General features: G+C 43.6%; 1 protein-coding gene across 1 annotated transcript in view; it reads left to right on the plus strand.

Annotated features, from left to right (window-relative positions):
* Positions 1–13,733, plus strand: part of RFX7 (regulatory factor X7) — a 54,230-nt gene extending 40,497 nt beyond the window's left edge. Inside the window, exons 6-9 of the mRNA XM_054077739.1 lie at positions 1,713–1,797; positions 2,455–2,662; positions 5,153–5,448; positions 6,330–13,733. Of these exons, the coding sequence (XP_053933714.1) occupies positions 1,713–1,797; positions 2,455–2,662; positions 5,153–5,448; positions 6,330–9,635 (3,895 nt within the window). The 3' untranslated portion in view covers positions 9,636–13,733. The remainder of the gene's footprint in view (positions 1–1,712; positions 1,798–2,454; positions 2,663–5,152; positions 5,449–6,329) is intronic.
* Positions 13,734–24,991: the final 11,258 nt, after the last annotated feature.

Genomic DNA, 24,991 nt, shown 5'->3' on the forward strand with positions numbered 1-24,991 from the left:
GTGCTTCTGCTGCCTCAGTGTAGAGGCAAGAAGCTCTGCTAGGAAAGAAATGTAATAATTGAGTCTAAAGGCTGTAAGGGTGTGAATTTTTCTGAGGCTTTTCTGAGACTGAGTCTTCAGCCCACTGAGGTGTTCGATTAAAAGACAAAAGTTGTTAGTGATTTTCAATGTAAGTAGTTTTTTCATCAGCAAGGATTTGTCTTTTCCAAGTTGGGAACGACACCCTCCCCTGGGAATCCTTAGAAACATCGTGGAGTAATATATCACCTGCTGCATCCCCCAGGGTGGAGTCTTACTCTGTTTGGATGCTCTGGGTGGGCTAAGCCACTGCAGTAAGCGAGGGAGGGAGAGCGTTAAACGGCCAAAAGACATCAAAGTGATTTAATTAAAAACTACTCAGAAGAATGAGCAGTAATGATATGGATGCACTGTAATACTGGCCTTTGCCAAAGTCTCACTTGAAGCATGCACCTACAGAGACAAGTAAATGCTAGCAGGCAGCCCAGAATTACTTGTGTTCCATAGAGAACAAAAACTTCGGTGTAGTAGTAAACAGAGAATTTATGTGCCAGTTAAATCGTTTCATAAAATACAATGTTGGATTATCTAGCAGCGGAGTCTGAAACTTGACATGGTGTTCTGTGTGGAGCTAGAGAAGTTTTAAGGAGGAAATCCTATGTTGTAGTTGTAGCTTGACCCAGGGTATGTTCAGTTCTATTTCCTAAGTTTCTATTTCATAATGATTAACTGTGACCTTATCTCACACTTGGTTTAATGCTTAGACTCGTCACATTTGTTGCGCTGTTATTATGCTCCATCCAGGTTAATGTAAGCAAATGCAAACTCCATGGTCATGGAAAGAGAAATAGAGACATAGTTATTGAATATGAAAAATTAGTGATCCTAAGAAGGAACGATCTCTGTGTCTCAGAAGAGAGACACTGTGCGTGAACTCCTGCAGTGATACTGTAGAGAGGGAAAAAGGCTGATTGGATTTTTAGGCTTACAAACAAGCAAGTAAGAGTAATGGAGGGAGTTTATTTTTGTGCACTGATTTGATGAGATCAATATAAGAACAAATCTGAGTATTTGTGTCCATAATTTTACAGAAGATTTATCACAGGTAAGGAGAGAGCCACAAAAATTATGTGAGATCTTAGGAAGAAATATCCTTGTCAGTCACTTTATCTTGTCGTGGGGAACTTCTTCAGTTTGTGGAAGTCTCTTTGGAGAAGGAAACATCAGAAAATTTAGCAAAAAGAGGTAAAGGAGAACTCAAAACTAAAATAAAACCTGAATTTGGGAACATGTTTTAATAGTAATTAACTTCTAGAAATGCATTCTCCATCTTGTTTTAGGCCTGGTTTAGAAGGGGAGTTTAGTCCAAATTTACATTCATGATTTAAATATTAGGTGGCTAATTGAAAGTACTTGGCATGGTTTAGTGGTTCTTGTAAGTCATCAAATGAAGTTCCTCACGCTCAGCCTCGTTTGCTCCTCTGCGCAGATGAAGCCCAGCGACCTGCCTGAGAACACAGCCGGTCACGGGCTCTCGCTTCTGGCTGCCTGTGAGGCTGTGAGTGACAGCAGTTCTTGGATCTGGAGTTGAGTTTGCTTATAAGCCCTGAGAGGAGCAGTGGAGGAATTACTGCCCTTCCCTCCTATCCCCTAACTAACAAACAGAAATGATTTAGACCTTAATTTTTGATCACATATTGCTACAGTGGACTGAGGAAGAAGGCTTTTGTGCATATGCCAACACTGCCCAACCTTGACTTTCATAAAACTGGAGATGGGGTATGCTTGCCTTATACTTGCTTATTTCTACATATTTCTGCAGATTAACATTTATGGTGTTGTTTTTCTGTCTGAAGTTTTCGAAGTGAAGAGTTGTGCAGTTTTTAAGATTTTGCTTTATGATACGTCATTGTTCGATGTTTTCCTGTAAAGTCCAGAAACAATTGCAGTGCTATTAAAAACCCCAAATTTAGGAGGTAAGGCAGACTTTCAGTATTGTCACCCTCAAGCTGTCTTTTTAAACTCTGATTATGTTCTGGTTTTCCTGGATATTGTTTTTTAAAAAGGAGATTGTTTTTTCAACAGTCAATAGTAGGAATTCAAGGAGCCCCAGGGAAAGAAGGGGTTCCTGGCAGTGACGGCTGACTCGACCGGACTCCTGATGCAGGGAGCCGCAGTTGTTGGTGGTCCAGATATTAGGATTCTGTCTGTGATTTTCTTCCAGATCCACGTAATGCCTTTGAAAACAACCAGTACATAATGTTACAGCATTTTATTTTGAATTACATTGATGTCGTGATCTCATTATCCCAATTCCATGAAAAACTACACAACTTTTCTTGTTTCTGATCATAATTTACTCTCTGTTTTTGTTTTCATGCCTTAATGGCCCTTAATAATTAAAGTAACCTTTCCTCTCTTGTTTGTTTGTTTTAGTTGGATGGGGCAGAGCCGTCCGGGCAGCTGCAAAGTGCTGACGAGGAGGTTGTCTCTGCGGCCTGCCGGCTTGTTTGTGAATGGGCACAGAAAGTGCTGAGCCAGCCTTTTGATACAGTCTTGGAATTGGCTCGTTTCCTTGTAAAAAGTCACTATACTGGTACCAAGTCGATGGCAGCTTTGACAGTAATGGCAGGGGCACCAGCAGGTAAGGAGATCTTCAAAAAAAAGAACCCCTGTTCCATCTTCGTTTGAAGAGTAATAACATCTTGGTTTGAGGAAGCGCTTCTTTAAATGCTGACTCAGAGCCTTGAGTATGCCCTTAAACGTGATTTCAGTCCACGTTGCTGCAAATTACTTTTCTTGCTAGTAGTCTGGGTAAAGAGATCTGAAAATAAACAGTGGCCTTAAGTTCAGTTTGTGGTTCTCCCTTTCCTCTGGGGAGGACCCTGGTCCTTCAGGGCATGTGAGTGACTGTGCTGAATTTATGTACTTTGCTGGATCAGGAATTTAGTGCCGACGCAGTGCTGCTTTGTAGACAAACTGCTGGGGTATCTGTGTTTCTGCCTGATAACTTGCCCTAATTTGGAAACAATTCTGTCGTCTTTTTCTCTCAAGAGCAGATTCTCTTACAGGCATTTCTGATCAGTCAAATGCAAAGTTTCCTGAGGTGGTTTGATCGATGTCAGGCAGTTGCAAACACATCAGCTGCTGCTCCTATTGAGCACCTTAGAGATAAGGTCTGGAGGGGCATTGAGAGGGACAGGGGAGCTTTCTCAAGGGGCAGTTGTGTGACTTAAGATTCCAGCACTCTGATTCAAATCTTAGTTAAGGATCGAGGTAAAGAGTTATTTTGTGTTTTGCTACATCAGGTGAATTCCTGTTCTATTCAGTCTCTGGGAAAGTTTACATTCAATGTGGTTGATTGCGCATCTACTTTTGTGTTCTTTTCACGCAAAAAATCAGCCACTTAATCATTTAAAGTGTTATTTTTGTGGCTGTGGATGAAGTAAACTATGAAAATGAAGGGGGAAGGAGGATGCTCAGGTGCGCAGTGTGCCCACTAGGCTTCCGTCTGGGAAGTTCTGTTCAGGCCTGTTAAGCAAAATCTGGACCACGGCAAATCTCTTGACTTGGGACAGGCAGTTTCAAATGGAAACTGGTAGTCATGGCTATAGGTTGGGGTGATCCTTTTCTGGATTGTGTTCTTTACTGCGATGTGGAACTGATGGGTGGCAGGTTTTGCTGCCAATATGCCGCCTTTTTACCTGTCGTTGCTTGGCTTGATTGGTTCTGCTTGCTGTGATGCGGGAAGGAATACGAGGTAAACGTACAGCTCTTCAACCCATGTAGCTTCTCCCCCTTCATTCAAGAGAAGATCATTTCCTTCAAGGAAAAGGGCAGTTGTTTCCAGTGTGTGCCACTGTGGCTTGGATAGTCATTCCAGGAGAGGTTCTTTCTAGAATGACAAATAAAATATTCCCATTCCTTTTTATTGCAAGACACTGCAGTGTCTCTGTGCTTTAACTGAGGAAAAAGCAAACTTTACCCTCAAAGAAAAAATTATTGGGTTTTTTTTTCCCTCATAAATGTTCCTTGCCATCAGTAATCAGCCCACATAGATGAATTGTTTTCCAGTAATTGCAATATATTTGGGTATTTCACTGCTTTGCAAAGAAGGAATTGTGAAAGTGGAGACGTTATGAAGTTCAGGCTGCTGCCGAGAGTGGGCTCCCAGACCCCAGTCCCGAACCACATCTTGAGTATCCAAAACCAAATACTTGCCCTAAAATGATCAGGAGTTATTTTAAAAGCTGTGAAAAATGAAACTGTGTTAAAGCATTTTTACAGGGGCAGTTGAACGGGGTTAGTTGGTCACCGAGAGAGCATGCTAATCCTCTTGACTGTTAGTAAACAAAAGATTATAAATGTGATGTGATTTTGCAAGGGAAATTGGTACCAGCTGCGCAGATGAGACTTAACTCCCTGTTGTTCTCTCTGGAAGCGCCACTTGCTCGCTTGTGATCAGCAAAGTCATTGTTTCCAGGAAAACTATTCTCCCATTCTCATTTCCATAGGGGTTTTGTCTTGTCGTTTTCTTTTTTCCATGGATGCTTCTCTTGCCCTTCTTTCACCATTATCCCTGATCACACACAGGTTGTGACGCATTCTGATATTATATGTATTGTGTTTAACGCCCTGGTCGTTAGATGACATCATCTGCTCGGAGCCGTTCCTCTGTGACACAGACCCACAGCTTTCTGGGAAGATTTTTCATTATTAAAGCTGCTGTAGACATTGATAACAAAACAAAACCACATTAGATGATGCTGATGCATTCTGAAAGATCACCTAAAACATATCCGCTGCCCTCTACTGTCAGTTAGATGAAATACAATTGTTTTTCTGCTGACACAAACGTTGCGATTTATGATTATTAGGAACAAGATGCCCGTACATAGTATCTTAGCAGCTAATGCCCAGCTTCTGTGACAGACAGAGGTTTGGCCACAAATGTGGAAATAAACAGAGTGAATACATTTGAGGCTTGAGTGGATGGGAGCATCTCACAGAGGAGGTGTTCCCAGAATGGTGGGGGAGTTGCCTGCCATGTATTTGGTGTTGCTGGACAAAGAAGCGTCACTGCAGCAGGCAGGGTATGTGCGGTTATTATTTATTCTTCTTCTTTTGTATTCAGGAATAAAAGGGATCCCCCAGCCCTCAGCTTTTATACCTACTGCTGAAAGTAATTCCTTTCAACCGCAAGTGAAAACTCTGCCATCTCCTGTTGATGCTAAGCAGCAGCTGCAGCGTAAGATCCAGAAGAAGCAGCAGGAACAGAAGCTGCAGTCTCCTTTGCCAGGAGAGTCCCCAGCAAAGAAAACAGAAGGCACTGCAACCAACGGCACGACCAGTATATCTAATGGAAGTCCTGCAATTCTGTCTCCCCCGCCTATTGGCATTGTCGTGGCAGCTGTCCCCAGCCCGATACCGGTACTATTCTGCAGCGATTCTGTAGAGAAACCACTTCATGAAAATGTTTTTAATTGCCAGTGTCAGTGGGATAGAAAAATGGCTTCAACGCTAAGGCTTGGGTCCCTTGATGCTTTTCTGTCTTTCAGAATTCTGATCACATAGCATAGGCCAAGGTTGGTTTTGAAGTAGTTGACAGCAGGATTTTATTTAGCAATAACTAAGGTGATATGTGGGAATAATTGCCCTTGAGATGAAACTTAACCAGACAAGAGAGCTGACACCAGTTGTGTGGGTTGCTGAGCCCCTAATATGGAAGCTAAATATGCTTTGGTGCTTTTAGTGGTTGGTGCGTTTAGTGACTGCACCAGTTTTGGTTTTGTAGGAATGTCTGTAGTATGGAACATCTTTGCCTTTCAGCCATACAGAACTGGACGGGGAGGGAAAGGTTATCTGTTTTTGAAGATGTTGGCTGTGTTCTTGATTTCAGTATGTTCAGTTGAAGCCAATTCTTCTGCCTGATAGTGGATTTCTATTTAACTTGCTTTTGTAACCTTAACAACAAGTTATTTTGAACACATCCACTCCTCTCTGTCTTTTTGTTACATGTGGTGAAGGATTGTGTGAGAATGACCCTTCCATTAGCAGAAGAGCAGGCTAGTGTGTAGACCTCATGCCTTAAAAATTGAGGCCACATATCTGTCTACCAGTCCTGAGGCAGACAAATAGAACTTGTCTTGCATGTAGTTGAAGGGCTTGTTTTGTTTCAAACTGACGCTGTCTGGCTTTAGAGTATTGAGCTGTGTGGTTCTTCGCCTTTGAAATGCTTGGAAATGAGGTGGTCTGTGGGCTTTGGGGACTTCCTTGCTTCACCGCCACACCTTTTCTTTGTCTCTCTACAGGTGACAAGGACCAGGCAGTTGGTGACATCACCAAGTCCTATGGGATCATCTGATAGCAAAGTCCTGCCGCTCAACGTTCAGGTGGTCACTCAACACATGCAATCAGTCAAGCAGTCACCAAAGACTCCCCAGAACGTTCCTGCCAGCCCCGTTGGTGACCGCTCTGCCCGGCATCGCTACCCGCAGATCTTACCGAAGCCAGCAAATACCAGTGCTCTTGCCATCCGCTCCCCCACCACGGTGCTCTTTACCAGTAGCCCCATCAAGACTGTTGTGCCAGCTCCACATGTGAATTCCTTAAACGTGGTAAAAATGACAGCAATATCTCTTGCCCCGAGCAGCAGTAGCGTGCCCGTCAAACAGACGCCTTCAGTTAGCAGTGGTGCAGGAGCAGTGGAAGAAGGGAGGACTGGTCCGCAGATTAAAAATGGATCCGTTGTTTCACTTCAGTCTCCGGGATCCAAGCCTAGCACTGTTGTAGCTGCACCTGCGGTCACAATCAAAATGGAACCAGAAGCATTGCTGGATGAGAACTCGGTACAGGGCCAAGAGCGCTCTGATGTGTCTAAATCCATAAAGGCAACCTCTGACCTGCCTCCTGCTCAACTAATTAATTTTGAGGTTACGACCTTGAAGGTTTCAGCAGATAATGTCGTGGTGGAGGCAAAAGCAGTTAAGGGCTGTGATCAGGGAGCTGAAGAAACAGAGACCAAATATAAAACACAATCTAACGAGATCACACCGGCTTCTTCAGCAGGCAATAATCAAAGCACTCTAAAGCTCTCAGTTGCCAGTCAAAACTTGTCCAGCACCAGCATTGGTTCACCTCCTACTGGTGAGTCTACGATTAAAGACAAAACATGCACTAAAAGTCCGAGAAAGAGACAACCTTCTGCACTTCAGGATTCCCAGGTACCGCCGGTAAAGAAACCACTGGTGGAGCAGCTTTCAGCCGGTAATGCTGTGGAGGGTCAGAAAGCAAATGGTCTTAACAAGTCTCCAAAGGCTGGATTGTTAGCTAGTAGTGACAGTACACCAACTCTTGCTCAAGTTCCCAGCAGCGTACCTGTACCTTCTGCAGCTGCAGCAAACTTAGCAACAGACCTTTCTTTAAGCACCAATTTAGATACGAGTGATTCCACTTTAGGACAGCAACTTCCATCAGCATCATCTCCAGATATAAAAGTAAAATTAGAAGGAAACATGTTTATCATAGAAAATGATTCAAAGTCTGATGGCAGCTTTAACCCAAATACATGGCACCATATTACCAAAACCTCTGACTTCGCGTCTGTGAGTTGTGAGCAGCAGCAAGAGCTCAGTGTTATGACTCTGGCAGGGCACGCTGGCTCTGCTGACTTACAGGAATCGGCGTGGGATGCAGTGCCCTGCGAGGGCGTACAGCAGGATGCGTACAGCCAGCAGCTGCAGAGCCAGATCCAGGACTCCTCCTTGGGTCCATTACAAGCACAGGCTTCAAACCAGTTACCTCTGCAGTCGGAGCTGAAAGAATTTGAACACACAGTCCCTCCGTCAAATGAAAACTTCTTTTCGTTTGATGATGACCTTACTCAGGACAGCATTGTGGAGGAGCTGGTGCTCATGGAGGAGCAGATGTCCATGAATAATTCTCATGCTTACGGTGGTTGCCTGGGAATGGCGCTTCAGAGTCAGGCTGCAGCTCAAGGAGCTCCTGTACCATCTCATCCAAGCAGTGTGCACTTTTACCATTCGATCCATAACAACAGCACTCCGATTCACACTCCCACTCCCACCCCTACCCCGACTCCCACCCCCACTCCAACTCCAACACCCACCTCCGAAATGATTGCTGGATCTCAGAACATGTCCCGAGAGAGCCCTTGCTCGAGGCTGGCTCAGACGACTCCCGTAGACAGCGCTCTAGGAAGCAGCCGGCACACGCCCATTGGCACGCCGCATTCAAACTGCAGCAGCAGCGTCCCTCCAAGTCCTGTGGAATGCCGAAACCCGTTTGCGTTTACTCCCATCAGCTCCAGCATGGCCTACCACGATGCCAGCATTATATCAAGTAGCCCTGTGAAGCCGATGCAGCGGCCTATGGCTACCCATCCTGACAAAACCAAGCTGGAGTGGATGAATAACGGCTACAGCGGTGTCAGCAATTCGTCGGTTGCAAACCACGGCATCCTTACGAGCTATCAGGAGCTGGTGGAAGACCGCTTCAGGAAACCTCACGCTTTTGCCGTTCCTGGCCAGTCGTACCAGTCGCAGCCGCGCCACCACGACACTCACTTCGGCCGTGTGACGCCCGTTTCCCCGGTGCAGCACCAGGCAGCCCCTGTCAGCAGCACCACCAAGCAAGAGGGCTTTGCTGTCCCTGCTCCTTTGGACAACAAAGGAACCAGTTCTTCTCTCAACAACAGTCTGAGATGCCGGAGTGTGAGCCCTGCCGTCCATCGCCAGCGTAATCTCAGCGGAAGTACTGTCTACCCCGTTTCAAATATACCGCGCTCTAACCTGACGACTTTTGGAAGCCCGGTCACTCCTGAAGTTCACAATGTATTTGCAAATATCCACGCAGACACCAGTGCCAATAACATAGCGCAAAGAAGCCAGTCAGTCCCATTGACTGTGATGATGCAGACGGCCTTCCCGTCTCTTCAGAAACAAACAAACACTAAAAAAATAACCAACGTGTTGTTAAATAAACTTGATTCTGATAACGATGATTCGGTGAGAGGTTTGGGAGTGAACAACATGCCCTCCAATTACACAGCCAGGATGAATCTCACTCAGATTTTAGAGACATCCGCCGCTTTTCCTAGTGCCAACCCGCAAAGTATGATGAATTCCAGCACTTCAGTTTATGAATTCCAAACACCAAATTACCTCACAAAAAACAGCAGCACCGATCAGATCAGTTTTTCTTCTGGAGATAACCAAGCACAATCAGACATCGGAGAGCAGCAATTAGATTTTAGCAGCACTGTAAAAGACCTTTTAGGGGAGGACAGTCTGCCAACAAACCAGCAGCTGGTGAATCAGGTGGCATCAGATCTCAATAACGTTGCATCTGTCTTTTCCAGCGACATCAGGTTGTCTTCCGAGCTCTCAGGCAGCATTAACGATCTGAACACTTTAGACACAAATCTACTGTTTGATCCGAGTCGTCAGCAGGGACAAGATGATGATGCTACACTGGAGGAATTAAAAAATGACCCCTTGTTTCAACAAATCTGCAATGAATCCATTAACTCAATGACTACATCAGGTTTTGAGTGGATGGAGAGCAAGGATCATCCTGCTGTTGAGATGTTGGGTTAATCTTGTTTTATAGTATGTATGTAGCACACTGTATCTAAAAGACAGACGTATTGTATTTGTCTTAATGGAAGTGCCTCCCGCAGCAGAAACACTTGCTATGTGTTGTGGCATTTTTAAGAAGTTTGCTGTACCCGTTGCTCATTCTTCAGCAGGGAAAAGGCAGTCTTACCAATTTTAAGCATATCTCCGAAGGTGATGGGCTATCAAAGAGCCAGTATTACGATTTGAATTCTGTAGTGGTTCCCATTCAGCATTTCTTATTGTAGCAAATAAAGAAGTGGTTAAGAGCCAGCTAGCAGTGACAGCTGTGGTTGAGCTTTTGGGAGGGGTTTCAGTCAAGCTTATTAGTAGGCTTTCCATACCTTGTCTTGCTTGTTACTTCTCAGTAGATGATCCTACTCACCTTTGTCTTTCAGGTCTGAAATGCAGGGTGCCCGCAGGCGGTGGGGAGGGGGGACGCGTCACCCAGGTGGCGTGCGGGTGCCTGGCCGTTGCGGAGCACTCGAGCACTGCTCAGCGGTGAACTCTGGAGCACTGGTGCCATTGCCATCTCTAGGAAAAGGCAGAGATAGAAAAAAACAACAGGGATGAAAGATGCACTAAACTTTTTATTTAAGAGAAATAAATCTATGTAGTTATTTTATCCATTAATATTCATGACATACTTGATATTTCAGTTCTCGCTGCAGTGTTTTTATTTTAGGTAAAATTCATGCAAAAAGATTTTGAGCACTGAGATTTAATCTAGGTGTGACACCCTATTTTAAAGCGATAGGTACTGTTCAATTATTTATCAACACTAGAGAAGGAACGTGATATTTTCCCTCTTCTTTAAATAAAAGAGCTACTGGAGCTCATTAAAATATGATTTTTGGAGATTCATTTTTTTAGGTTTGATCTTTCCTAACCTAGTGGAGGGTGTAGGGAGATGTTCTTTTCTCTGTTTTTCAGTAGATTGAGCCGTTTGTCTTTCTCGCTCTCTTTTTCTCAAACAAAAGATGATTAAAATATTAGAAAATGTGGTTGATCTAAAAATATTTCATATAGAGCCATAGTACTGCCAGGCACTTTACAGATGCACAGTAAGACGTGATCTTCCTTATGGTAAAACTTTTAAAACTACTTACTCCATTTCTGTTAGTGATTTGACAGGACTGGTGAATCTCATTTCTTTTAGAAGTCATTAGCTGCTCATCTGGAAAATGGCATTTAGACTTCTGCTTCACTGGCACCAAAAGAGACCTTTTGTTTTATCAGCATGGCATGAATCACTCTAATGGTGAAAAGAGAGGTTCCTCACTGGCCGTGGCCCTGATGCTGGAAGAAGGACTTGTGGAGGTGAGCTTTTACAGGACAGGTGGTGCGCTGCGGGTGCTACAGTGCCATCCCTTAAGCTTAGGCTGAAATGGATTTATTGCTCCTCTGAAGTGACACTTAAATCCAGAACACAGAACAGGAAGCATTTTCCACTCTTGCATTACTGTTTTGAATGAGCAGTCATGAATTTATGAAGGGGAAGGCACAATGAGTTTCCCCTGGATCTACTTAGGGTGAAGATGCTCAAGTTTTTGGGGGTGATGAGGTCGGGGGTTTTTTCAGTGTCTTCGTGGTCTTGTGTTTCTTCAGTTTTTGCTGGTGACTCGAGAGCCCAGCACTGGTCCAGTTTTTCACCCTGTCAGTTCAGCTCATGCTGCTGTGTCGGCACTCGAGGTGCTGGTGTACCGTGGCTTCTCTTGCTCTTGCCCCACTTCATCACCAGTCTATGGCCTCTTCTGCAGGGACAAACAGTCGTGCCAAGCTGTAGCACCCACCTGACCCTCCCCTGGCGGAGCTTGAGGCCATTCCCCCTTGTCCTGTCCCCTGTCCCTTGGGAGAAGAGCCCAGCTCCCTCCTCTCCACAACCTCCTTTCAGGTAGTTGTAGAGAGTAATAAGGTCTCCCCTCAGCCTCCTCTTCTCCAGGCTAAACAACCCCAGCTCTCTCAGCCGCTCCTCGTCAGACTTGTTCTCCAGCCTCTCACCAGCTGCGTTGCTCTTCTCTGGACACACTCCAGAGCCTCAACATCCTTCTTGTGGTGAGGGGTCCAGAACTCAACACAGTATTCGAGGTGCGGTCTCACCAGTGCCGATTTTCTTCCTTTGAGACAAAGCGACCCTTTGAAGTTTTGTTAAGGAAATGGGAAGGAGACTAAAAGCTGCCTTCTGCCTGTTCTCGTGCCAGGTGCCTGTCAGTGTGGCTTCAACCATTTTTCATGTAGACTAAATTTGCTGAAGGCAGGGCTCGAGTTCTGTGCGCGCCCGTGGCGAGAGACGTGGTGTGCATCCTTTTCCCTTGTAGACTGCACTGAGTCTGGGAGATGCTCAGCACTTTGGTTTTGATTCCCAGCCCTGTGCCAAGTGCCGGCCGTACTGTGAAGGGGTGAAACCTGCCTTCCTTGGAGAGCTCTGGGGGAGGACGTGAGTGCTGGAGCCGTGGGGAGAAGCTGCACAGGGTGCGGCCACCCGTGCGCTCTCAGGACGTGCTGGCCCCGTCTCCAGGGGATTAACGCAGAGGCGCAGTGGAAGTAAGTTTTTTGCCTAACTCCACTAGTGTTTTAAGAACATCTCTCAGCAAAGCAAGAGTAGATTTAAAGCTGGTGCATTCTAAATTACGCAGCCATCACCAAAGGTTTTTAAAAGTGCGTTTAAATTTATTTTTAAATACAAGCGTTATATTGGGCCTAACGTCTGACTTAATTAGCGGAAATATTCTGTAATCAGTGGATTTAAAGCAAAGATGTTCAATTCGATAAGGGTTGTTTCGAGTAAAATCCAAGGCACAGGCACAGCTTTGTACATTGGTATGTGTTATTTTAGAGGTGTTTGTGTGTTGGTATTACAGTTAATAATATTAGGTCCCCGTATGTAGCGCTAGTTAGTTCTTTACTACCCATTGAGACAGAGCACTACTGCACACCAAAGTATGCAATACCCAAAGGAAAAGTCTGTGATTCTAACAAATGGGAGCCTGTCTGCGTCAGAGACTCCAAAACTAAGGATTTGAGACAGTTCTGACCCCTTGTTTACATTATTGGCTTCCTACTAACATAAGAAATAAATTATTTTGCTATCAGTTTTTGCTAAATTAGACAAACTAGGGAATTTGTACCCTGTGTACAGTATTGCAGCAAACACTTTAAATTTGGTTGGTTAGTCCAGAAAACTTTCTGGATTCATATATTGCACTAAAATTCTGTTGAACCTGTGGCAGGCACATTCCTTAGGATAAATGCAACAAATACGGCCCACGGATTAAAAAAAGGAAAATCAAAACAACAAAAAAAACAAACCCCTTTTTAATGTGTTTCATTATTAAAAGGCAAAATGTCATTAAAAGTGACAGGTGAAATTGTCTTATGTAGCAATGTGCATTGATCTCAATGAGATATTTCTATTTCTTATTCTCTTACATGAGAATATTACAGCAGGAAAAATTGTTTAGTTTGCTTCACCATGTTAATACATGATCACAAAACCTGCATGAGTGTTAATGACTTAATCTTGTACAGTACTAGATATATTCCTGTAACCACTTATTTTTTTTATTCTTTTGCTGTATTGAAACTGGTTCGGTGTTAACCAGGTGAGCATAGTTATTCACAAGTTATTTACTTTTTTATGTTAACTAATTCAGCTTAGTTATTGTTGAATATGTTCCTTTCCTGGATTATTTTTTATTGTTCTGGTGTTGAAAAAAAAAACATTTTTGCATCATTTTATCATGATAAGAATTCATGAAGTAAATAATTTGCAAATAATTGCAATAAGCACTGACTTCTGAACTGAAGGAAAGCATTTCTTGTGCAGTGCATCTGAGGTTCATATAATAGTCTTGTACTATACTGTGCTTTATTTACTGCACCGTAAGGAAAGAAAAATCTCCGTTCCACGTTTTCATTTAGTGCAGGAAATCCAGTTTCCCCTTCTTCCCCAGTGTTTTGTTGTCTGTTGTACTGCTGAAACTACAGTAGTTTAATATTGCAGTAGCATTTCAGTTATTTTTTTTATTGAAAGTGCTCAAAAATTGTTTTTTAAATGTTTTCAAAAACAATAAAACCATTTTATATTAAAATTAGTTGGGAGTTTTTTTCGTTATATGGAAAGCGTGCATTAATATTGACCTAAAATACAGAGCTTTGGAGTTTGTGTGATGACAAATCATGGCTGTACCACTTTGCTGCGGTCACTGGGCACAGTCGTACGCTTAAAGCTGAGCTGGAAGGGGTCTCGTCGTGGCAGGGCCGCCGGGGCCAGGCTGCTTCCTGGTGATGGGCTTCCTTCTGAGTGTTCGCTTTATCCCAAGATATACCCACAAAGGTGTCCCTTTTTGAGGAGGAAGCGCCCGTGTGGTGATGCTGTTACGCGTGGGGATACGAACAACTGCAGGTTGCGGTTCAGGCTGCCTGTTCAAAGTTGCCGTCAAACATTAAAAGAATATTTTGGCCGAGTCTGTACTTGTTAAGCGTTGTCACCTGCAGCTCCTCTGTGCTTCCTTCCCCCCCGGTGTGGCTGCTCAGAGGGGTTGGTTCTGTGTCTGGATGGTGGCTCCTGTGGCACGCGACAGCCCGTTGCTGGCGCAGCCGTCCTCGGTGTGGTTCTCAGCTGGTAAAGAGGCACAGTGCTACGGTGCAGTTTGACCTTCTGCTGCAAAGGGATAAATACGCCCTTTTCCATCTATAGAGATCCTTTATTTGGGTTGTAAAATTGGATGTAAACCCAGCAGGATTCCCAGCACAGTCTATGTTGAACACAAGGGAGAAGTGTTGCCACAGAGCACAAACTGGCTGTGAGAAAGGGAGGTGAGGATAAATATTCAGGTTTTCATTCCAAAAAGACAGCACTCGCTGGTTAACAGACTCCATCCCAGACTGCAGAGGTGCTGAGAGGAGCTGGCAGGGAGCCAGATTTTGATGGTGGCGCGAAACTCACTTGGGTTCGCCAACAAAGAAGAAGAATCATCAGAAAGTCTTAAATTTAAGACATGAATGAAAGAGCATCAGGAAGACAGAGTAATTTTCACTTAGCATTGTGAATTCCGTTAATACATCTCACTGGATTCTAAATTAATGTGCTCTTAAGAAAATGTTCTCAATAAACAATTCATGGACGCGATTTCTCCATGTTCTGCAGTCATTTAAAAAAATGCAAATTAAAATTCCCAAGGAATGAGATGGAATGTGATGTAGGAGATATAAAAGGCTATTTTCAAAATTGATAGTTTATCTGACGTAATAATAGGTTTTAATTAGAACCTCTCAGCTGTAGGCTGGAAAGAGTTGAACCTTAATGGTTAATAAAAAGGGTCATGATGGCAAACAAATCTGTGACTGTGGATGGAAATGGCCTGACAGGAAAGACGAGGAGGTAGGAGCGTCAAAACTAAGTGTATGACCAGAATAGCTATCTCAAAATCTAGATTTAAAAGAAGACCAGGTTTTTATAAGTTTAATAAAGACATACAGAGCAAATTCTGAACAACTGCTTAAGAATATTTTTACACCTCCAGAAAAATAAATCTGCATGTGTGAAGGCAGCTGATATTCTGGCAAACGGAATTCCCCCTGAGGGTCAAAAGGATCACCACGTCAAATTAGTCGGTGGTTTGTGTAGTCTGTACAGTGGCTCTGCTAGCAGATACCATCATCTTCTCCAGAAAGCAAAGCCCTGCATTATTAGGTTGTTGCAGATTGTATTGCCTCTAGAGTTGGACCTCAATCTGAACCCAGAGAATTAGATCTGGGAAGAACGGACTAGGTGACTTGGAGAGCTTCCTTCCAACCTCGCTTTTGCGGCACGTGCATCAGGAAGGCTGGAGGGGTGGGTAAAACTAATTGCATCTGGCTGTGTAGCGTGGCTGCTTTCACTCAGGTAAAGTTTAAGCGTAATATTTTATGACCATCAAATTCATTTGACAGTGAGTTTTTAATTATCTAGGCCTCCTCTGATGCATAAGTTAGAGATAACCAATACTCTGATCTTCCTGCCCTCCTCTGCCTCTTACAAATGGTGTGAGTTAAGTTTGGATAATAAAAGGAAATACAAGAAAAAAAGTAGAACAAGGCTTACAAATTGTGGAATAACTCTGGAAAGCAATTTGAAACCTAACCTGGCTGTATGCTTAAGATGTTTCTGAATAATTCCTGTAAGAGACTGCGATAAAACTGCAAACTTAGTGGTTCATGTAAAACTTCTAATCTGCATAGTGTTTCTTAATAGTTACGTGTAATCATCCAGACCAGAAAAATGCTACATATCAAGGAGGTAGAGATCCATGTAACGGTTAACTACCCTGCAGGTGCCCAGGCCGTGTGCCACCATGCGGCCCATGCAGTTTGCATTAAGCCTTATGTGCTGTGCTTATCCCATAGCTGCGCAGAAAACTTGGCCAGGTAACCCCAACAGAGTAGCGGGCAGGCAGCTCCCACCCAGTGCTGGCGATGCCGCCACCTGCGCGTCCTTGCCTTTATTTAGAAGTGCAGCAAGATGTTCTCGTGTGAACATTCTTTCTGCTTGGCATTAGAAATGATTAACAGAGTTGTTTTCTTGTAAGAAAAATCCCAGAATAGCTTAAATGACCAAAAGGGGGTGACCCTTCCCCAGGCAGCATCTCCACGGGGATTGGAGGACTGTTCAGTGCTGCATAGCTCGGGCATCTGAAGGGAAGTAAGACTCTCTTTGCTGTCCCTTCTTTCCCTACAGCGCTAGCTCCAGCAAATGGCATTTTAAGTAATGCTTCACAGAATGTGAGTACCTCTTTTACTGCTGTCATAACAAGCCAGCACCTCCTAATTCACGGTTAACGCTACCTAATAAAAGGGCTAATCTTTCAATCTCTTGCTTTTCCTGCTTAACTTGTTAAAAAAAGAAAAAGGCAAAATAGAAACTAAGCAAGGCCAGCTAACTTAAGTCAAAAGCGAACTGAGGACATGGAGGAATTTGTGTAGAAAATATACAGTGCTATAATAAAAAGATGCTATTTTCATTCTGCATCTTGCAGCATTTAAATACCCAAAATAGAAGACCACTTTAATATAAAGCAGAATATATAACCAAGTAATTTTAGTTCCTGGTAGATACTAACATTTCTGCCATTGGCTTTGAATACATGCGAGATACTGTACTAGTGATGTAAATACTCAAGATGTGTTGCCTTGGAACGTTTGCATATCTATTCTTCAACGGCTTTGTCATGGCTCCTCCTGAGTTTGTTCTTCCTGGGCCTGCCTACCCATTTTCTATATCTGGTATGCCTCAGCATTGCAACCGTTCAAAAGATCTATTTTTGTCTCTGTGGCTCATATTTCCTCTGTTGTAAGCTTCCTTTTAAGAAACAGGACACGGATAATTATGGATTATTGTAAGTTATGTATTATCGGAACTTTGCCTATCCATGCTACCTGATTAGATGATGCCCATTGGAATCAAATTTTCAGTGGATCTCAAGCTGCTGTTTCAAATAACGTTAGAAGTATGGTACTGAGCTGGAGCACACTCTGTCACCTATGTGGGGTTTATTTTACACAGATGTTAAAATTGCCTCAAGGATGGAATTGGGTCTCAAGGCTGGTAAGAAGGTTCCATTTTAATCTACCTATGCATACAAGTAGCCACCTTTGGTAGAAATATTTTTGGAGTAGTATGGAAATGATACAAAATAATCTAAACTTGTTTTTAAAGCCTTTCTGTATCTTAACGGCAGGAAAAAGGAGATGCGTAGGAAGCTGACAATACATCTCCGTTTATTCAGTAATTAATAGCCTCATGTCCAGTTATTAACTTGGTACTTGTGAATTTTTGTGAAGACTATGTTGAACAGGGCACTATCCAGCTGCTGCTGGGGCTGGGTTAATCTCCGAGCACCACGTGGAGGAGGGTGGCCAGCAGCAATTGAGAGAAGAGACTGTCCCTGCAGCCTTCCTTGGGTAGCTGACCTACCCATCGCTACACATCTGAGCTTCTCAACATGCTTACTGTAGGGAGCTGCTGGGCTCCCTCTTCTCAAATATCCTTCTTTGGTTTTAGTATGGATGGGAGAACATAGCTGTATAACTGTATGACATTATAAACTAACTGATTAGCACTCAGTTGTCTCCTTTCTCTATCAAAAATTCCCCATAGTGTTTGATTTGCCTGTTCTATAGCAGTACTTCAACAGGACACTTGTTCCAAGGGCTGTGATAATCAGTTCCCAGAAAGATCAAGCCCAGTTCTTCCTTGCTCTGATACGAGAAGGGACATTTTGACATGTGCTGTTTAAAAAGTTGTATATTAGCAATGGTTATTTCTGACTTGAACAAAACGCTATTTGATTGTAGCTCAAACTGCTTTGAAGATCAGGACGATCTCTTCTGCTACGTATGTATAGATGAGAGGGTGATGAAGCATCCGTGTCCAACAGGTCCTGCTCAGAGGTTCTTGTGCCAATGGCGTAAGTAAAACCCATTCTGACTCAGTGCTTACTGGTAGGAATTGCTGAAAGCGTGTTGTGCTGCACATAACTTTAGAATTATTTTGCTTCTTTGGGAATTATCTGAAGTTACATTTTTCTACTAACACGTTTACAAACGGTAACTATGAAATACAGGAGGATATTTGCATTTCCCTTTGTTTGGCAGAGGTAATAGCCTTCTCACGGAGAGGTGTCCTTTTACAGCATGCAAGAAGCCCTACAACCTCGTCAGACATTCTGGTTTTAAGGAGTACTTTCTTGTGGGATCATTTTCCATGCCAGCCAGACCTGACGATGTGTGGACACTTCTCAGATGATGTCCTCTAAGGCTATGTTTGGCCTCTAAATTAATTCCAGTGGCAACACTTTCAAGATCGTTGGAAGCCAATCAGTGGGCCAATGATATTCAATAACATATAGAAAATCTGCATACTCAAAAAGAATTGAAAGCTAGAACAATCTTAGAAGTAATTAAAACAAACTTAAACCAGTAATTACTTACTATTCCCATTTTCCCAGTGGAATAAGGGAGAAACACTATGCGAAGGAGCACCTTGTATGACAGTGAGACAGGAGTAAAGATGGGAGTGCTGCTCAGTCATGTGCCCGGTCAGAACAGTAGTTTGCTCTGGTCTTAGCAATGTTTAGGCACTGGCAAAGAGCAAATAGCATGTACGACTTCATACACATCTGGAGAATGATAACCTCACAATATATAAAGAAGAAAAGCCCAAATACGTGATCCTCACAAAGATCTTACTTCCATAACAGTGCGATGGGTTGAGCTGTCAGCAGAGACATTTACAATGACTATGTTAACCATGGGATCACTTCTGGTGAATTAAGCTGGGAACAGCGTGACAGCACTTTACTGGAGCTCAGCACCTCCGGATTTCTGTTCTGGCAGCTCTCCTCCCCCTCAAGCTGGAAATAAGGAGAGAAAGATGACATATGAGTGGTGGTGATTCAGACAACTGTTTACCACTTCATTCAAATGCATATGCAGAAAATTAGTGTGACTTTCCACCTCCACCGAAGTTGCTCTTCTTACTATGAAGGTTTGTTCATCAAGCCAGAGAGATTACCAAAGAAACTGCTTGTAAACTGTTATATGAGTCACAGAAATTAGGAACATTTCCTACCTCTTTCCCTTCTCATAGCCTCTCCCTGTCAGAGCTGGAGATCTCAGCAGCTTTCCTGAGCAACAGGGATCTCTGCTGAGGGGAAGGAAGGAGCTGGCCCAAGGCAGGTGTTAGTGCCTCGGGAACACAGACCCACGCTTCAAGACAAGTGTTGAATTTTGTCTGCAGGATGCTCTGAAATTAGGCTACTTGAGTGGAGAATTTCTGTTTCACATCTGGTCTGTCCTTGGGTGACAGTCACACCTTGCTGCCAGCCTGCAAGGACAAATAGGGTTGCCAGATTTGAGACAGCTGAAGGCAGAAGCTTGGCAACACAGAAAGCAACACGTGTCCAAGCAGGAGATATGTCACTTTTAAGGGTTAGAAGAAAAGTTGAAGACAGAACCAGTGATTTTGGAGAACTGAGAATGAAAAAGGAGCAGTATGGGGCTGGTGAAACCTGAGTGTTAACGGCAGTCTAGCTGCAATGCAAGGCAGAGACAACAGTCATGCTGGGGTGACTTTTACCAGACTGAAGTACTTGCTTACAAAATTTAAGCTTTCATCTTTGTATCAGTTTTTGGATCTCCTTACCCTGATTTGCACGTAACGGTAGAGCCAAGAAGAGTGTTGAGGCTTGGGCCCCTAACTACACCCCTGGCATTAGTTTTATTAGTGAGTCATTGCTCCGGTAGAGGAATCGAGATAACTGGGCTATCAATAGGTGTTTACTTCTCTTAGTCATAGACCTGACTCACTAGCAATATATTTTTTTCCTATTAATTCCCTCTTGAATTTAGTTTTCCGTTTATCTGCCCCTGTGATACTGTGAGTGGTTCATCATAACATCTTTCTATTGTGTGACTCAGTAGAACAAAAGACAATAAGAGAAAAACCTGTATGCGTCATTTGTATCCAGATTTTTTGTTTAAATGCAGTTAAAATGACTTTCCATTCTTTCAGTTTAAAGGAAGAACAGAGGAGTTAATTTATCCAACTTGATTTAAAATAATCTGTAGCAAAGGCATATCCTGTATTTAATAAAACATATCTCGATGTCACTTGAAGTCCTAACTTTTTGAAGTCCTAACAATGACTATAGTCATTGTAACTTAGCAATGACTATAGTTAATATATGTTCTTAAGGTAAAGATTGTTCTGTTATGAAAACCCTTTGAAATTCTGAAACATATCTCCATTTCCCACATTATTTCCTCCTTTAAGGATCAACACTGCTTTGTTTTTTTCAAATCAGTTCAATATTAGAGTGTATGGATTCTCTTCAGCTTATAAAAGCATTTATGATGAAGAAAGACGTAAACGATATATTGTGAAAGTATATAAAATTCAGGCTGCAAACTGGGTCTGTCAGGCTGAACCCCATCATCTGAGAGATGGAAAATATTTTTAAAGTTTGTAGTTTTTTTCATCTTTCTTGGCACTGAAAGTTAATTTAGATGGCAAGAGAAGTCAAACTTCTTTTTTAACAGATGAGAGCTCTCAGTTGGGATGGAGTAATGAGATAAAATATTAATATGTTTTTAATGGTCTTGTTATACAGTTAAAGTGTTCCATTGCACTCAGATCATTTAAATGCAGGTTATTCTCTGCAAATGAAAATCAATTATTTGCAGAAAAAGGAAGAGCTCTCTTCCAATATCAGGCTGTAATTGCAGAAGACCATAAAATATTAAATGCTGGACGTATATATCTTACATAAGACCCAAATATTTGTTAACAAATGGATCGTGGTTTATTTCCCCCTGTTTTTAAGTAAAAAATACTTCTATTTCAAATTCTTCTATTTTGAGTGAACTGCTATATGTCTGGCTGGAATATCAAACATAACTATCGATCCCACTGAAAGTGCACATAGACCTTATCATAGCATATCGATGCCTCTGGGTAACAAACCCAGAAACACCATCCTTGTTGATAGCAGGTCACCTATTTATGAATTTGCGATTTGACTGTATCGTAACTCCTGTTCTGGACAATCAGCGTTTTTTCCACACCTAAAATGGATCAGTGAGATCTCACCTGTGTCTGCGTGCCACTCTGCTACTTAAAAAATGTAATATAATAAACTGAATATGCCAATGCCCTGTTGTAACTTTCAAAAGGGCATTAACTAAAAATTTAAAGTTATTGAAATGACACATTACTCTGAATTTAATGTTTGAGTTTTGACGTCTTATAAAAAAAGCCCAACAACCAACGTGCTAATAAAATATTCACAAACAAAACCTTTGTTAAACAGGTCTTCAGGATGCTTGAAAGTGCTTCATCTCAGAGCCTTCTAGTGTACAGAAAAGCCGAGACTGTGACTGCAGAAAAACAGAGGAACAGATTTCAGGCAAGTGACAGTAATGTTGTGGTAGGAGGTTTATAGGAAGAAATAAACCAGTATCTTTCATTAGATTAAATAATACAATTTTGACAAAAAAAACCACCAGCTTTTGGGAGTCTGATGCTTTCTGTCTGACATGGTTTGTATACTCCGGCAGAGTGTAAGAGGCAGCACTGAAAAAAAAAGGTATTCATGCTCAACAGCCACAAACCCACATGATTTTTCTAGCAAGCTGTAAGAATAATTTGCTAATCAATATTAGGTTCAATCCCAGAAACAAGTGCTTCACAAAGTCACCAGATCTGGAAATCGTGCCTGCTATAACTTAGGCAGATTTTCTTCGCTTGGCTGTAACCCAGGAACCTTCCCACTTACAGGTGGACAAGCCTCTAAAGTCATGCTGGGACAGTGTTGTAGGCAATGCTGAGTGAAGGGAAACAGAGAAACACTGGGTGTCCAGAGGCTTAATCCAGAAACAGGAGGGAGTTGCATCTTTTGAATTACCCAAAAGATTATCTGGGACTTTTTCCCAAAGCTTATCAGTTTGTCTAATAAAGGACATTGTCTCCCCATGTAAACCTACATGTTAATATTCACAGACAATCATGACTATGAAGACACTTGGCCGAATGCCATTTTGTGTCTCAGACATTCGATTTTTCATATGTAATATCCTGCATTTATTTTGGGAGACACAAACCCCAGTGTTGCTGTTAGGAGTGCCTTTCCCGCAAGCGTCCTGCTAGCTCCTGGGAGGGGAGGCCAAGTGTGTGAGAGTACCGAGGTGTTAGTTACCCGGCTGTTTCCTGCTCTACTTGGGGCATAGACCAAAGACCTGATTCTGTGTCTGTGTTTTGAAAAGCGCAGAGTTTTTTGTCGAATGATGAGAGAAGTATATCACTCAGGTTGTGAGGGGCCAAGCTGGATGCGCTGACAGACGACGAGAGGCCCTGGTTCCCTGCCAATACAGGTGCTGCTGCATTTGCTCCTTGTAGCAACACATATGATTTTCCACGTGTTCATCCTAAGACAAAGGTAAGTTCTCTGCATTTGCAATCTGTAGCTTACGGCTACAAAGCTCAGACTAAGCCACTTTACTTTTTTACAGTACCTGTAGCAGAGCCCTTGCTGCTGTCCTCTGCTGGCTGGGAAGCCTGGTGGGCAGGGAGGGACTCCCGCGTGATTCACAGGCAGCTCTTGAAGGCTGTAGGAATCCAAGCCATTTACAAAACTGTTGTGGAACCAGGTCCTTCCAATGGGAGCATGGGTGCTGGGAAGCACCCCTGAATGGTGCTTTGGGATGACCTTTTGGGATGAGGTCATCATCTTTGGGATGACCTCAGGCGCTCAGCAGCAGTGTTGCCATGCTCCCTTACTCACTGAACTTTCTTCTACTTTTACTCATTCCGTTACTTAACTCATATTAAGTCTGAATGGGCGCCAGGTTTTTCTTTTGAGAAAATGGAAAGGCTTTACAACGTCATCGCTTTGGCTTCAGACAGGGCTTTTGCAGTTTATTTTTCCTCTGCTCTGGCATCCTCCCTGTGTGGGTGCGATGTCAGGTCAGCTCCTTGTGCTGCGGGGACTTCCTTCCTTCTCTCAGCGCCCTGGAAAGCAGTGCTGTCTCGTCCTGACGGGCAAGGTTCTATCTGCACATTGATAAGGATTGCCTTTTCCTCTCATTTTTGCAATTCCAGAAGGTTCCTTGGACGAGAAGGGTTTGGGCAAGAGCTCCCACAGCTTGCGCCTGGCCCTCAGAGATGTGGAAAAGCCCCTGACGATGCTGATACTGAAAATGCCAGCAAACAAAACTCTCTAAGACTCATTCTGGAGTTTTAGAATGCAAGCACCCTTTATCAGGCCTGGGCAACAGGAGGGAGCGATTTCCATCAATTGTGTTCAGCGAGACAAGAGCTGGGGACAGAGCAGATTTCCCACTTAAATGCAGGTGTATAAATTTTCCCAGAAATCTTATGCATGTTCTATTACTTTGCAAGCTCCAGTTTTAATGGTATGAGTTTTTGCAACAGTCAAAACTCTTGCTAATTTGGAGCTTTGGCTCCAGCTCTGCCTGACCTTGCATTTCAAGATATAGAATCATAGAATCGTAGAATAGTTTAGGTTGGAAGGGACCTTAAAGATCATCCAGTTCCACCCCTGCCATGGGCAGCTACACCTCCCACTGGCTCAGGCTGCCCAAGGCCCATCCAACCTGGCCTGGAACACCTCCAGGGATGGGGCAGCCACAGCTTCCCTGGGCAACCTGGGCCACGGCCTCACCACCCTCATGGTGAAGAATTTCCTCCTTATGTCCAGTATAAATCTGCCCCTCTCCATTTTATCCCCATTGCCCCTCATCCTATCCCCACAAGCCTTTGTGAACAGCCCCTCTCCAGCTCTCCTGTAGCCCCTTCAGGTACTGGAAGGTCGCTCTAAGGTCTCCTCAGAGCCTTCTCTTCTCCAGGCTGAACAACCCCAACTCTCTCTGTCCTCATATGGGAGGTGCTCCAGCCCTCTGACCATCTTTGTAGCCTCCTCTGGACCCATTCCAACAGCTCCATCTCCTTCTTATGTTGAGGATTCCAGAACCGGACACAATACTCCAGATGAGGTCTCACAAAAGTGGAACAGAGAATCCCCTCCCTCCCTGCTGGCCACGCTGCTTTGAATGCAGCCCAGGACACGCTTGGCCTTCTGGGCTGCGAGCACACAGTGCCGGCTCATGTTGAGCTTCTCATCCACCAGCACCCCAAGTCCTTCTCCTCAGGGCTGCTCTCAATCACATCATCCCCCATCATGTACTGAAATCAGGGATTGCCCCAACCCAGGTGTAGGACCTTGCCCTTGCCCTTGTTGAACCTCACGAGGTTCTCACAGCCCCACTTCTCCAGCCTGTCCAGGGCCCTCTGGATGACATCCTGTCCTTCCACTGTGGCAACTACACCACTCATCTGGGTGTCATCTGCAAACTTGCTGAGGGTACCCTCGATCTCGCTGTCAATATCATTGAGGGAGATATTAAACAGCACTGGTCCCAGTACGGACCCCCGAGAGACACCACTTGTCATGGATCTCCATCTGGACTTTGAGCCATTGACCATTACTCTTTGAATACAACCGTCTAACCAGTTTCTAATCCACGAAACTGTCCACCCATCAAATCCATGTCTTTCCAATTTAGAGAGAAGGATGTTGTGGGAGACCATGTCCAAGGCTTTACAGAAGTCCAGATAGATCATATCTGTTGGTTTTCCCGTGTCCACTGCTGTGGTTACCCCATTATAGAAAGCCACTAAGTCAGTCAGACAGGCCTTGCCCCGGTGAAGCCATGCTGGCTGCTATTAATCACCCCCCTGTCCTCCATGTGCTTTAGCACAGCTTCTAGGACGATCTGTTCCA

This window comes from Cuculus canorus, chromosome 12 (genome assembly GCF_017976375.1).
Source record: "Cuculus canorus isolate bCucCan1 chromosome 12, bCucCan1.pri, whole genome shotgun sequence".
Classification (NCBI taxonomy): domain Eukaryota; kingdom Metazoa; phylum Chordata; class Aves; order Cuculiformes; family Cuculidae; genus Cuculus; species Cuculus canorus.